Source organism: Chiloscyllium plagiosum, unplaced genomic scaffold (assembly GCF_037043375.1).
Source record: "Chiloscyllium plagiosum isolate Xiang-an unplaced genomic scaffold, Cpla_swu_hap1 HiC_scaffold_31, whole genome shotgun sequence".
Lineage (NCBI taxonomy): Eukaryota > Metazoa > Chordata > Chondrichthyes > Orectolobiformes > Hemiscylliidae > Chiloscyllium > Chiloscyllium plagiosum.
The window spans coordinates 4,024,206-4,039,344 of NW_028270169.1; the positions used below are offsets into that span (position 1 = coordinate 4,024,206).

A 15,139-nucleotide genomic window follows, 5' to 3' on the forward strand; every position below is an offset into this window, starting at 1 on the left:
ATAAAAGACAACCCAGGGGCTTCATTAAGGGCTCTTCTAATAACATCAGGAGGGTGCTGAGTATAGTGCAGGTATACCAGCAAAGGTTAATTCTGGGTTGGGTGGTCTTCTTGGATGCGGAAAAGGCATTGATCGGGTAGAATGGCCGTACCTTTCTGGTGTCCTAGAACACTCGTTAGGTGGGTGGCAGCGGTTCTTACGAACGGCGTTAAATCAGATAATGTTAGCATCGGAAGAAGCTGTTATTTACCTCAGTGATTGAACCATTGGCAGAGGCCATTCAGAAGGACCCTGAAATAGTGGTGCCAAAAGTAGAAATGGGAGAGCACAAAATTACTCTCTACGCTGACAATGTCCTCCTATTTTGGGCTAACCCGGAAAAGTATCCCAACTAATACAAAGAATTAAATTATTTGGCATCTTCTCAGGATATAGAATAAATTTTACAAAGTCAGAAGCCATGCCCATGAGGGTTTGGGAGTGCTTGACCTGGAGGATTGAACACAGTTTCCCTTTCAATGGTTGCAAAAAGGTTTTCTTTATCTGGGTATTTTTGTTCCCCCTATTTTCCATCAGTTGTACAGAGCTAACTTTGTGCAATTGTTTGATAAGATAGGATCTGCATAAAATGTACAGCAGGCTTATTGTACTCATCAATGTTAAGTTTTTAGTAAATGTTAACACATCACTGAAAAAGTGGGAATCAGAGTCTAGTTCAGTTGTACAAACCCCCATTCCCCTCCCAAGCCCTCATGGCTGTCATTGCAACCAATAAATCACAAAATAGGAAACCAATAAAGGTAGGAGACACTCACCCACGGACTCATCAGCAGCTAGGATACCCTTACCAGGGCAGGTGATCTTCAAAGCTATTTCAGACAGCTCCTTCTTCTGGGCAGGGGTGAGTGCGGGAAATTGGTACGTCATCTTCTAATTGAATATGTACGACCAAAACTGTAAGAAAGATGTTAAAGAAAATCATATGCTCTGATTTACCAATTTGATTATGGGAATGGCCTTTCTTTCATCTCATTATTCTCAGTCTTTCCCAAGAGAACACCACGAAGAATCAAGACTTTAAATCTCCCAAAAGCTACCCTAAATTTATTGGTGCCATTTAAGTTCTTGTGACAACCAAACTTAAATGTAATGTGTCAGCTGATATTGGAGTGAGGCAAGAATAGGTCAGGACTCTGTTGATTTATATTCTCAATTGCAGATGAAAACTTACAAATTTAAGCAACATTTCTGGAACGTTTACCTTTTTGCAAAGGTGTGAATAGGAATCAAAAAGGTTAATGGGACATTAACTTTTATCTCAAGGGGATTACAATATTAAAATAAAGAAGACAATGTGAAGCTTTGAGTATCTATTCAAAAGTTCTGAACTGGAATATTGGCCTTCAAGGACGTTAATGCAAATTCACCAGAATACCATAGTTTAAAAGGCTTAAAGTAAAGGATTAGTTCCACAAATTTGGATTATTTTCTCTAGTTTAGATGATTGTGGTGATCTAATAATACTATTTTAAAAAGTGTGTTCTTGAAAGTGGAAGACAGAATCTTAAAATTGGGGATCAGCAAAGATCTGGCAATGGAGTACAATTTGGGAAAATGTGCAATTGTTTATTTTGGCAGAGGAATATGAAAGCACATTATCTAAACGATAAGAGGTTGCAGAGCTGAGATGCAGAGAGATCTGGATATCAGGAGAGTCAGAGTCAAAAAGTGTGGCACTGGAAAAGCACAGATTGTATAGTACTAGAGTCTCGTAATGGTCATCATACTTATAGAAAGATACCAATGCATTGGAAGTAATCCAGAAAGGGTTTCCTAGACTAAACTTCTGAAGAAAGGTTAATCTGCTTTCTCTCCACAGATACTGCCAGTCTTAGAGTCAAATGGTTAGACAGCATGGAAACAGACCTTCGATCCAACTCATCCAAGATGAGCAGATATCCTAAACGAATCTAGCATTTGGCCCATATCCCTCTAAATCCTTTCTATTCATATACCCATCCAAATGCCTTTTAAATGTTGCAATTGTACCAGCCTCCACCACATCCTCTGGCAGCTCATTCCATACACGCACCACTCTCTGCTTGAAAAAGTTGCCCCTTAGGTCCCTTTTAAAATCTTTTTCCTCTCATGTTAAACTTATGCTCTGGAGTTTTTGACTTTCCCAGCCCATGGAAATGACCTTGACTATTCACCCTATCCATGCCACTCATGATTTTAGAAGTCTCTGTAAGGTCACCCCTCAGTCTCTGACACTCCAGAAAAAAAATAGCCTCAGCCTCTCCCCATAGCTGAAACAAGCCAATCCCAGCAACATCCTTGTAAATAATTTCTGAACCCTTTCAAGTTTCATAACATCCTTCCTATAGCAGGGAGACCAGAATTTCATTCAGTATTCCAAAACTGGCCTAACCAATGACCTGTACAGCCACAACATGACCTCCCAACTCCTATACTCAATGCACTGACCAGTGAAGGCAAGCTTACAAAATGCCTTCTTCACTATCCTATCCACCTGCAACTTCACTTTCTTGCTGAGTTTCTCAAGTAATTTCTGTTATTGTTTCAGATCTTCAGCATCTGCAATTGGTGAAAGAAATTTTCTTTGGTGGGACAATACAGACCAAGGGGTCACAGTTTAAAAATAATAGATTGCTAATTTAGGACAGATGAGGAAACCTTTTTTCCTCTTTAAAAAGGGTCATATGTCTTTGGAATTCCCTTCAAAGGCGCAGAATACAGAATCTTTAAATATTTTATAAAAGGCAGAGGAAGGCAATTGTTGTTTACCAAGGAGATGAGAGATTATTGGAGCTATGCAGGAATATAAAGTTGACATTCCAATCAGATCAGCCGTGATTTTATTGAATGACTGAACAGGCTAAGGTTTGAGTGGCCTCCTCTTGTTGCTTGTTGATATGTTGTACACAGAAACAGAAGGAGGCCATTCAGCCACTCAAGCCTATGTACCATTCAATTAGATCATGGCTGATCTACGACCCACTTCCACATACCTGCCTTTGGCCCATATCCCTTAATACCTTTGATAAATTTTAATAATACACTCCGATTGGTGATTTGTAATTTCAACAAATCTGTCTGAGCAGTTTTCAGTTCTTTTTATAAGTATTGCCTGTCTGGTTCGAAGACAAAGCAGAGGGCCAATGGCACTGTAATCCAATATCGAGTCACCATCCTCAGGATACAAAGTGAGGTTAACTTTTTTACAAAGAAAATTAAGCAAATTTAACTTCTTCCCCTGTACCTTAGCATTCTGTAAAATCTGTAAGCACAAAACTTTGTCTCAGCTTAAATTAAGTGAATACAAGGACCGTGAGGCTGTCATTTCTTAAAATTAAGTTTGGAATTGTTACATCTTGGCTGTGGGGCTCAATGGTTCATTGCTGTTTTCACAGCACCTAGACAATAGGATTTTCTCTTGCATTCATTAGACGCATTTAAATTTAATGTCCTCTGTTCCCTTCACCCTCCCATTCACCATAGTGCTGCTGGCAAAGGCTGAAATATTGCTTTGTGCACTGAAATTTCCCCTCACTACTCAAGGATCATCCATTTTCAAAGGTAACCAGCATAAACACATGCAGAAACTTTACCCTTTTTTTCCTGCAAAACAAGTTTGCCACTGATCCTCGCATTCTTTTGCATTTACTGAGGAGGTGAAGTGTAAAGCTGTGCTGATCTCAATCAGCCAAATCCTTTTATAGTACAGCTCTTAGCTTCTCAAACAGAGAGGAAAAAAATGAATGAAATGACCCCAGCCTCTTGGGGGGGGGGGGGGGGAAAGCAGAATCACAGAACATAAAAAGTCAAAGTAATTGTAAAAGTTGGTGTGGGAAAGAAAGAAAGGGGTCTACTTGGGTCAAATACAAAACTAAAAGTATTGCAGATGCTGAAGATCTGATGTTTTGCACTGTATTGTTCTATGTTTAATGCATAAAAGTGGATAATTCCCCAGGACCTGATCAGGTGTACCCGAGAACTCTGTGGGAAGCTAGAGAAGTAATTGCTGGACCCCTTGCTGAGATTTTTGTATCATTGATAGTCACAGGTGAGGTGCCGGGAGACTGGAGGTTGGCTAATGTGGTGCCAGTATTTAAGAAGGGTGGTAAGGAAAAGCCAGGGAACTATAGACCGGTGAGCCTGACGTCAGTGGTCAACAAGTTGTTGGAGGGAATCCTGAGGGAGAGGATGTAAATCTATTTGGAAATGCAAGGACTGATTAAGGATAATTAACATGGCTTTGTGCATGGGAAATCATGTCTCAAAACCTGATTGAGTTTTTTGAGGAAGTAACAAAGAGGATTGATGAGGGCAGAGCAGTGGACGTGATCTATATGGACTTCAGTAAGGTGTTTGACAAAGTTCCCCATGCGAGACTAGTTAGCAAGGTTAGATCTCATGGAATTCAGGGAGAACTAGCCATTTGGATACAAAACTGGCTTGAAGGGAGGAGTCAGAGGGTGGTGGTGGAGGAGGATTGCTCTTTAGACTGAAAGCCTGTGACTGTTGGTGTGCCACAAGAATTGGTGCTGGGTCCATTGCTTTTTGTCATTTATAGAAATGATTTGAATGTGAACATAGGAAGTATAATTTAGTAAGTTTTCAGATGACACCAAAATTGGAGGTCTGGTAGACAGCGAAAGTTACCTCAGAGTCCAATGGGATCTTGATCAGATGGGCCAATGGGCTTAGGAGTGGCAGATGGATTTTAATTTAGATAAATGTGAGGTGCTGCACTTTGGGAAAGCAAATCAGAGCAGGACTTATACACTCAATGGTAAGGTCCTGGGAAATGTTGCTGAACAAAGACCTTGGAGTGCAGGTTCATAGTTCCTTGAAAGTGGAGTTGCAGGTCGGTAGAATAGTGAAGACGACGTTTGAAATGCTTTCCTTTATTGGGCAGAGCACCGAGTATGGGAGTTGGGAGGTCATGTTGCGGCCATATGGGACATTAAGTTAGGCCACTGTTGGAATATTGTGTGCAATCCTAGTCTTCTTCCTATTGGAAGGATGTTGTGAAACTTGAAAGGGTTCAGAAAAGATTTACAAGGATGTTGCCAGGGTTGGAGGGTTTGAGCTATAAGAGAGAGGTTGAATAGGTTGGGACTGTTTTCCCTCGAGATTGGAGACTGAGAGGTGACCTTATAGAGGTTTATAAAATCATGAGGGGCATGGGTAGGATAAATAGACAAGGTCTTTTCCCTGGGGTGGGGGAATCCAGAACTAGAGGGCACAGGTTTAAGGTGAGAGGGGAAAGATATAAAAGGGACCTGAGGAGCAACTTTTTCCACACAGAGTGGTGTGTGTATGGAATGAGCTGCCAGAGGAAGTGGTGGAGGCTGGTACAATTACAGCATTTAAAAGGCATTTGGATGGGTATATGAATAGGAAGGGTTAGGAGGGATATGGGCCGGGTGCTGGCAGGTGGGACTAGATTGGGTTGGGATATCTGGTCAGTGTGGACAAGTTGGACTGAAGGGTCTGTTTCCATGGCTGTACATTTCTATGACTCTATAATAACAAAGGCTGAAGGAATGCATCATCTGTCATGAAAAATGGTTAACATTTTGAATACAAAATCACCACGAACTCTGTCTCCCACTTTAATTACATCTCCCCAGTGACTTCTCTGTTTGGGACTGCTCTGAGCAAAGCTCACCTATTTTCTACCATTAGTGCTTTAATAAAATCTAAATCTCTCTTGTACTACCATGAGCATCCTCCTTTACTTTTTGCTCTGAAAACTCTTATTCCCTGTTCCATTTGTTCCTAACACCACCACCACCACCAATTAAGGAGCTCTCTTGTTCTCTGCAGTAAGCACTACTTTAAACCTGAAGAAAAACAGTTTATCTTTCTGTCAGTGGTCGCTGTAGGCTGTAACATTTTGAATCATCTACCCCAATGCCTCTGAAAACCAGTGAAAGCATCCGGGGTACAATGACGAAGATCCACCTCAGCAGGCCTGTAAACAGATGTCCCAGTTTTCACAACACCAATGATCATTATTTCTGGGTGTATGCATAGAGGGGACATTTATAAAGGGGAGTTAGAGTTTTTAGTGCAGGAAGCAATCAAATTTACAAACACAACCTCATACAGGGATGTCATTTTAAAGATCTGACGTACAATGTTTATTGTACTTAGGAACAGCTCTTTTATATTGTCCTGCAAGGTGTTCCAACTTATGTAGGAGTCGGCTTACAAATGGATTCCAGAAGAGAACCCATTCACAACCCAGGGATAGCCTGTAGAGTTGTATGCTGACTTTCACAAGAATATAAGAACTAGGAGCAGGAATAGGTCATCTGGCACATCGAGCCTCCTCCGCCATTAAACAAGATCAGGGCTGATCTTTTCGTGGACTCAGCTCCATTTACCCACCCACTCACCATAACCATTAATTTCTTTATTGTTCAAAAATCTTTGCCTTAAAAAAAAATAATGAGATAGCCTCAACTACTTCACTAGACAGGGAATTCCAGATTCACAATCCTTTGGGTGAAAAAGATCCTCCTCAACCCAGTCCTAAATCTGCTCCCCCTTATTTTGAGGCTCTGCCCCCGTTATTGTTTCACCCATCAGTGGGAACAACCTCCCTGCTTCTCTTATCCATCCCCTTCATAAATTTATGTTTCTATAAGATTCCCTCTCACTCTTCTAAACTGCAATGAATATAGTCTCAGCCTACTCAATCTCTCCTCATAAGCCAAACCAAAACTTTGGAATCAGCCGAGTGAACCTCTCTGCACTCCTACAATGTGTAATTGTTTGTGTAGCTAGAGTCTATTCATTTGGAATAAATGAAATTCTGATTAATTACACAACCTGGCTTATGTTTTCTATCAAACTGGGTCTGAAAATCAGACTAGTTTGGAAATGCTCCCTACTTTTATAAAAATTGTTAATTATTGTAAGGACTCTGGGACTAGAAGGGCTTGATTTCCTACCTGCTGACCCAGTGAGGCATAACAAGAGGTAACATATGGATGGAATGTAATAGGACACCAAAAAGCAGTTTCAGTGGATTCCTGAAGAATTGGGTGGGAGCAGACAGGAAGGCTATCAGAGACAATTCTCTGACTGTAAAAATGAATAGATAAGAATGGAATTGAGTAAGTGCATCACACCCAGCAAAACAATGGTGAAGAGTTATGTAGTTTACCATGAGTAAAGATAGATTTAGTGAGGGAATTACATAGCTTTTACCTAGACAATGGAAGGATGCTGTAAAGGATGGACTGGGGGAGTATAAGTATCTTAAGAGGTCTGAGGCTTCAGAGAGGTCAAGTTGGGCTAATTTTCTGTAGCCACTGTAATGTTACTTTGATGAGGTCAGTGTTGGTACTGTGATGGGGCAGAAATCAAATTAGGTGGATTCAGACACAAGATGGGATTGCTGTAGGCAAAGATGACAACACATTCAAGGACTTCAGACAGGTAAAGGTCAAAGTAGATTTTGCAGTTGGGATAATTACACTTGGGCATTACAGTACCAAATTAGTTAACAATATTAGTTAAGATGGGAGCCAAAAAGGAGAGGTCAGTGATCAGCAATGCAGTAGGAATGTGATATTAAGAACAAAAGGCAAGTTGCTACTAACAGTTTGAAGCAACCTTCAGGGGGGGTCTATTGACATATCTGCACCCTTGTTAGGACTGCCTGCTTCTACATAATAATATCACCCTTCTCTACCTCTGCTCATTTACTGCTGAAATCCTTATTAAATGCCATTGTTATCCCTAATACTGATTAAAGTACTTCTGGTCAGGCTCATACTTCCTCCCTTCTATGCTCGAAATTCTGCAAGATTCAGCTGCCCGTGTACCAACTTAAATGAAGTCCCATGCACCCACCAACCTGCATTTGTTGATGTAAGTGATGATTTCAAGTCTCATCTGTGTACTCAAATTCCTCCATTGGTCTCATCTTCTCCCAATCCCTAACTTTGTTCACTCCTGAAACTGTCTAAGATACCCATACTCCCCACTCTATCCTTTGACAGATTGCCCAGCAAAAACTGCATAATTCCCTCCCAATGTCTCTGTACCTGTATTTCCTATTAAAACCATTATCTTTGTTTTAGTTTTATATAGCCCTATATCTCTCCCTTGCCCGAATGTCAAAATATTGTTTAGTAATGCCCCTATTTAAAAAAGGACCTTATAGTGCTACATAAATAGAAGTAATTGTTTTCTCAAGGACACGTTTACTTTTAAACTCCTTCATGGGATGTGGGCATCACTCACTAGATCAGCACTTTATTGCCCATTCTCATTGGCTGGAAGCTTACTGAGAGTCGACCCCATTGCTGTGGGTTTGGAATCTTATTTAGATTAGGCCAGGTAAGGACAACAGTGAACCAGATGGGTTTCTCCTGACAATTGACAGTAGTTTCATTATCATTAGATGGTTACATCTACATTTTTGTTTAAAATCGAATTCAAATTCCACCATCTGCCATCATGAGGTTCAAACCTGGGATATTACCCGTACGTCTTGACTAATGATCAAACAACAGTACCCCGAGGTCACCACCTCCCTACTGAAGGTGAACCTGGAGAGGTCAGTGAGAGCAGATGAGAAACAAAACTTGATAAAAGGATGGGAATTCAGTGCTAGGACCGGGTAGAAACTTTAAGTGAAGAGAAACACAAAATACACAGGGACAAATTACACAACTTTAATCCCAATTTTCCCCTTCTCCAAAAGGCACGTTGCTAAGATATATTGGCCTTTGCCTCCTTATGCCCAACAGTAGCTAAAGTACAGGTCAAAACACAGTGAGTATTAGTAGGCTGGAAACGAAATGCTGGAGATCACACTGGGTCAAGCAGCATCCATGGAGAAAAAGCAAGCTAACGTTGAGGCTTTAGATCAGACATCAGTTTCCACCAGCACCAGAAAGAAATTCTAGCAACATTCCCTCAAGTAATTTCTTCAAATTGCACACACCATCATTCCACCCTCGTGTTACACAGTACACTCTTAAAACAACACTTTATAAATTTGAAGAAAGCCATCTTGTAATGCAGTGAGAAGGTATAGGAGGAGGGGAAGAACAAAATCAAGGGCTGAAGAGACAGTTTCTGAGTAAATCAGAGGAGTGAAAGGTCATTTGTAAATGCAGCTGTTTCAGCACACTGCAACTTGATGAAGGGCTTTTGCCCAAAACATCGATTTTCCTGCTCCTCAGATGCTGCTTGACCTGCTGTGCTTTTCCAGCACCACTCTAATCTTGACTAATCTCCAGCATCTGCAGAACCCACTTCTTCCTACTGCAAAGTGCCCACCAAGCCCAAGAACCCACATGGGGAAAAAAAAATCAGCTGCTCTGGAGGTATTTACCTAAGTGATTGGAAGTATGAGCTAAGTCAACTAATTTAAGCCCAAGAAAAGGAAAGGAAACGGTATAGCAGATGAAAATACTGTAGGTTGGGACAATGGGTCTAACAAAGAAATGGAGTAAAGATTATAAATCTGATGTGAAATTTAAAATAAATATTATAGGATGTATAAATAATAGATTTGTAATTACACAGCACACTTGAAAATCTCAAGAGATCCTAAAGAACTTTATAACCAATTAGTTAGTTTTGAAAGGTTGTCACTTGTAATGTAGGAGACAGCAAAAGATCCCAGTCAGTGGTATAACAATTGACCAGATAATCTGAAGTACCAGCTAGTTGAGATACAATTAGCCAGGAAAAAAGAAAGAATCCATTCCTCAGCACCACATGGGATGGAGTGTTTTATTCCCCCTCCAACTCTATTTTGATTTAATCCCTGCCCTTCCCTTCACTTTTTGATCACACAGCATTGCCCTTTGTTGAGAAGGACACTACTTGTCATTGGCCACTCGAGTATTTCCTTTCTTCCTGGTGGTGTAATATAAATAAAGATTTCCACACTTGTTCTTCACTGTCTTACACCTGCACACACACGACAAGGGTGCAGGGGAAAAATAAACACTACCACAGTTAAGCAGTAGTGTGGAGGGGAAATAAGAATAAGAACAAGAGAGAGAAACGAAGAAAAAACCCATTCCTCTCTTTTCTTTAGGTTATTTTAATCAAGAAGACAGATGGAAACTCAAGGTCTTTCTTTCCCCTCCTCCGACACACACAGCAGCAGAATCTAATCTCAGGACTGTGTTCCCACCATGTTCCAAATGGACATTACCCAAAGGCACAGTGTGCTCTTTAAAGACGGTTCCCAACACCAGAGCTTATCCTCCGTGACCTGTTTTTTCTGGCAGTGTGTTCCATGCTCAGGGTCAGGTCAAGGAGACAAGTCCCAAACCCACTGCAGCTGGAACAGGAATTGAACCTGAAATCTTAACATGATTCTGAACCACACAGTAGCCATCTGGCCACTGAGCTAAATGGCCTCCACTTGTTACCTTACTACAGCATAAATAACCAAGCTTCTGAGGTATTTAAGATTACACTGTGTACAGATAATGTAAAATGCTAGAATAGTTTCAGAATAACATCTACAAGATAGCTTTGGATACATCAAACATAATAAATGCTTTTAAATTGGGTAGTGAGCAAGCAGAATGGTTATCCATGCTAGTCAGTCTGATCAAACTGACAACTTCACAATATAGACATTTGGCAGCTAAACAATCAGTAATATTGTACAGCATTTGGTCAAATCTGGGCAGGTCAGACAGCCTGCAATAGTCTCTTTCCAACACATGTTTCACAGTACTGCATCATAACTAACCGAACACTGCCTCAAAACTAGTCTCTCTTACCAAGAATTCAGTGATAAACACATTAGATTCAAAAGGCATCATCTACCCGAATCTGGCTTCACCCTCCCTGATCTCTGCAACTGCAGACATCCGTGTGGTTCCGATGCTGCAAGTGATCACATGTGGCGTAACTGTAGCCAATGTCCTCCTCACTGATTCTCAAGGTCATGGAGTGAAATTAGTAATAACCTGGGGTGCTTGGAACATGTATCTCACGTACACCAGAAAGCATGGGGAAAGAGATGTAACTGAGTAATGCGCGTTAGATTTGTGCACAGGGCTTCACATGCAATACAGAAATAAGTATTAAAAAGCTCACGTTTACGCTCCTTAAACCGAGTACCTTTGAAAAAAAAAGTCTAAAGCTCATGCAACATATCCTCAATCCAGTCACATTATTCTCAGGGAGGCCACACAGCCTGGGATATTGACCTGTCTGGGGTAGTAAATGGGCACCCCGTAATTGATGAAGGGTTATGTCGGAAACGTCGACTCTCTCGCTCCTCAGATGCTGCCTAACCTGCTGTGCCATTTCCAGCACCACACTTTACCGATTCTAACTCTCTACTATCTGCAGTCCTCACTATTTCCTGGGAAAGTAATACAACTTACTCAAGTCACCTTAGTAGATGACTGACCCTGAACTTTACCTGTTCTGGGAGTGTTTGATGGGGATAATGTAGAGGGTAGAGATAGCTTTACTCTGTATCTAACCCTGTGCTGTCCCTGTCCTGGGAGTGTTTCATGGGGACAGTGTAAAGGGAGCTTTACTCTGTATCTAACCCTGTGCTGTCCCTGTCCTGGGAGTGTTTGATGGGGACAGTGTAGAGGGAGCTTTACTCTGTATCTAACCCTGTGCTGTCCCTGTCCTGGGAGTGTTTGATGGGGACAGTGTAGAGGGAGCTTTACTCTGTATCTAACCCTGTGCTGTCCCTGTCCTGGGAGTGTTTGATGGGGACAGTGTAGAGGGAGCTTTACTCTGTATCTAACCCTGTGCTGTCCCTGTCCTGGGAGTGTTTGATGGGGACAGTGTAGAGGGAGCTTTACTGCAAGGTTCAGAAAGAGGCTGTTCGGCACATCTTGCCCGTATTTGCCCTTCAAACGGAGCTTGCATTCTGTACTCAATGTGTTCCTCAGAATTCGGAGGTCCTAGAGGAAAGGAACCTGCGCTGATTAAAGATGTGTTTCTTGTGCATCAAGCGCTTTGCTCGTTTCTAATAACCCAGTTGGGGTAAGGTCGCCAGGTACAGAGAGAGGCCTCACTGCGGGAGGCGACGTTAGGCGGGCTGAGTCTGTCGCTGCGTTCAAGTGGCCGCCTGGTTCATCTTTCCAGTCAAAATTCACAAAATAGAAAAAATAACTATTACATTAAACTGAAGCATCAAAAACCCCACGACCCGCCAAGGTAAACAATTTTACAATGATCCCCTCGCTAAACAAAAATAATTTGAACAATAATTTAAAATTTCATTGAAACCACTCTGGAGTGAACCACCGGGGTCTACTACCGGGAATTAATTCTACATCAACTCAGTGAGAAACCCCCCTAACCCGGCTTCGCCTCTGGCCGCCACTTCAATCTGTTTCTCACCAACACGGCTACGGTCTTCTCTCACTCCAACTCCGGTTCTGCTCCGTGCCGCCAGCCAGATTAGCCCTGAATGCGGTTTTCCGCGCTCCGCCCCTGGCTTCATAAAGCGATTGTGATGCCGCAGAGATACGTGACCGGCCCCAAACTCCGCCCAGAGCCGCTGCGGGGAAGATGGACAAGAGGCACACACCCATAAACCAACCCACGGACTGTCTCAGACAGAACCGTCCCTTAACCTGCTGCCTTGGGAGGACGAGAAGGCCTTGTGCTATTACCCAGCGGTAATAAATCCAGAGACCCAGGTAACGTCCTGGGAACGTGGGTCTGACTCTTGCTTTGGCACTTGGTGGGTTTGAATTAAATTTTAAAACATCACGATAATGTTAATCACTGTTGGTTCACTAATGTCCTTGAGGAAGGAAACTGCCATCTTTGGACTACTATCTGTGTGGAGTTTGTACATTAGATTACTTACAGTGTGGAAACAGGCCCTTCGTCCCAACAAGTCCACACTGACCCTCCGAAGAGCAACTCACCCAAACCCAGACTCATTCCCCTACACTTACCCCTTCACCCAACACTACGGGCAATTTAGCCTGGCCAATTCACCTAACCTGCACATTTTTGGACTGTGGGAGGAAACTGAAGCACGTGGATGTGAGAAACAGCTCACTCACTTCAATAATTTCAGTCCGAGATAAGGTCTGAAGCAATCAGTGTGTTTATTATACGCTTGCAAGTGTGGTGCCTGGAATAGGGCACCCAGAGTTTAGCAAGTACCTATCTTATATAGGATTCACTACTCCAAACCCAGTGCCCATTACTATTGTTTATTAGATTAGATTAGATTACAGTGTGGAAACAGGCCCTTCGGCCCAACAAGTCCACACCGACCCGCCGAAGCGTAACGCACCCATACCCCTACATTTACCCCTTACCTAAACTACGGGCAATTTAGCATGGCCAATTCACCTGACCTGCACATCTTTGGACTATGGAGGAAACCGGAGCACCCGGAGGAAACCCACGCAGACACGGGGAGAACGTGCAAACTCCACACAGTCAGTCGCCTGAGTCGGGAATTGAACCCGGGTCTCTGGCGCTGCGAGGCAGCAGTGCTAACCACTGCGCCACCGTGCCACCCGTGCATAACAAAGTACAAGTTTTACTCGGCCATTTCACCATATCCTGCTGTGGCCCATTGTTAGGTATATCCTTCTTCACTATTATCTACTTCCTCTACCTGTGACATTTCCTCCCTTTCCCCAACCATATTGATCCTTATGACCTTTTCATTGGGGTTTGTTTTTGTGTTTTTGCAAAAGTGGGAAACAGGTGCTTATAACTACTGCTTGCACAAGCATATCTGGCTTAACCTACATCCTCACAGCACCTTATCTATTTGTCTACCATTGTTAGCAGGCACGTTTCATTCTTGCATTCACATTTTAGCTAATACAAAAACAATTATATGTTTCCTCCACATAGTTTTCATTCTTGTTGACTCAGCTCTTGGATTGAAACAATTATACACTAGTGTGAGTGCCTTTACCTTGCATAAGTAATTATGATTGCAGAATAACACTACTTTACCTATATCCCACAATTTCCCCCTTTTTCTTTAATTACCATTTTTTATCTTCTGCATTTTTCTTTTAAGCATTGCCCCCAAAATTTGCAAGCATCATTCCGGAGATTTCATCCATCTTGGTCTCACTCATCTCCTCATTATTTAATCGATAAAGTTCCTCTGCCTGATTCCCTTTTAGGGGCATCTGTTTCATTAAGGCTGCCTCAATCAGTCTTTGGGTGAGCCCTCGTATACAGGGTATGGTGCAACAGCCAATGGCTACCAATACCCCGATTACTACTATCAGGGAAGTAAGGATGGAAACAACCATCCCCTTCCATTTTCCAAACCATGATTCAAGCCATCCCGTGAGAGATGTGTCTACTCCTGAATTCTCAGCCAGTTCCTCTGCTAAGGTAGTCAATCCCCTTAAGGCCCGAGTAATTGAACCATCAGGCACAGTATTATTAGGAATAAAGGTACAACAGCTTCCTCCTAACATCAGACACACACCCCCTTTTTCCGCTAAAATCATATCAAGGGCCATTCTGTTTTCCCATGCCATCCTACTTGTCGCATCAAACTGTTCTGATATTCCTTTAACCGCATCTCTTGTATAATTTATAAATCGCTGTTGATTATAGAAAATGTAATTTATCCAATCTACATTTTTATTAATTGTTACCCACCAGAAGAGAGCTGACTCAAAGTCTGCTGCAATCTGGTTACGAGCCTTGAACTCATCCGGTACCCCCCCCAGGGATTCCTATAGAATCAAGATAAATCCTGTCATCGAAAGAAGTGTCTAACAGTGATCTCTTACTCCTTCCCTTTTTCCCGACTATCTTTTCCTTCTCAAATGCCAGGGTAAATGGAATTGCCAATTGCACAATTGCACATATCCCTCTCCAATCCAGAGGGAGGGTGGGTCTCAGTATTTTGCCTCCACAGATCCGCTCAGGGAACCTTTAGTGCTGAGTAGTTCCCTCCCTTGTCCGTTTCGATGACATTCTTAATCTCTGTACATAATTTCAGCTCCCCCAAATCTCTAGACCGAGTTGTACCTCGTCTACGCACACGCGACGTGTGATTTCCAACTGCAGCTGAAAACGGAGGGGGGGCTTTTGAATCTTTCTTCTCCAAGAGAGGGAACATCAGAGATAGGGAGGTACAATT

The 15,139-nt window shown here is 42.3% G+C and overlaps 1 protein-coding gene across 2 annotated transcripts in view; it reads right to left on the bottom strand.

Moving 5' to 3' along the window:
- aldocb (aldolase, fructose-bisphosphate C, b) overlaps positions 1–12,540 on the bottom strand; it is a 43,397-nt gene extending 30,857 nt beyond the window's left edge. The window contains exons 1-2 of one of the 2 annotated variants that reach the window (XM_043718087.2): positions 12,394–12,540; positions 816–954 (exon numbers count right to left, since the gene is read on the bottom strand). In XM_043718087.2, the coding sequence (XP_043574022.1) occupies positions 816–927 (112 nt within the window). In that variant the 5' untranslated portion in view covers positions 928–954; positions 12,394–12,540. Of the gene's footprint in view, positions 1–815; positions 955–10,802; positions 10,822–12,393 lie in introns of those variants that run through there. The other variant, XM_087977141.1, reaches the window with a different exon arrangement.
- Between the last annotated feature and the right edge of the window lie 2,599 nt (positions 12,541–15,139).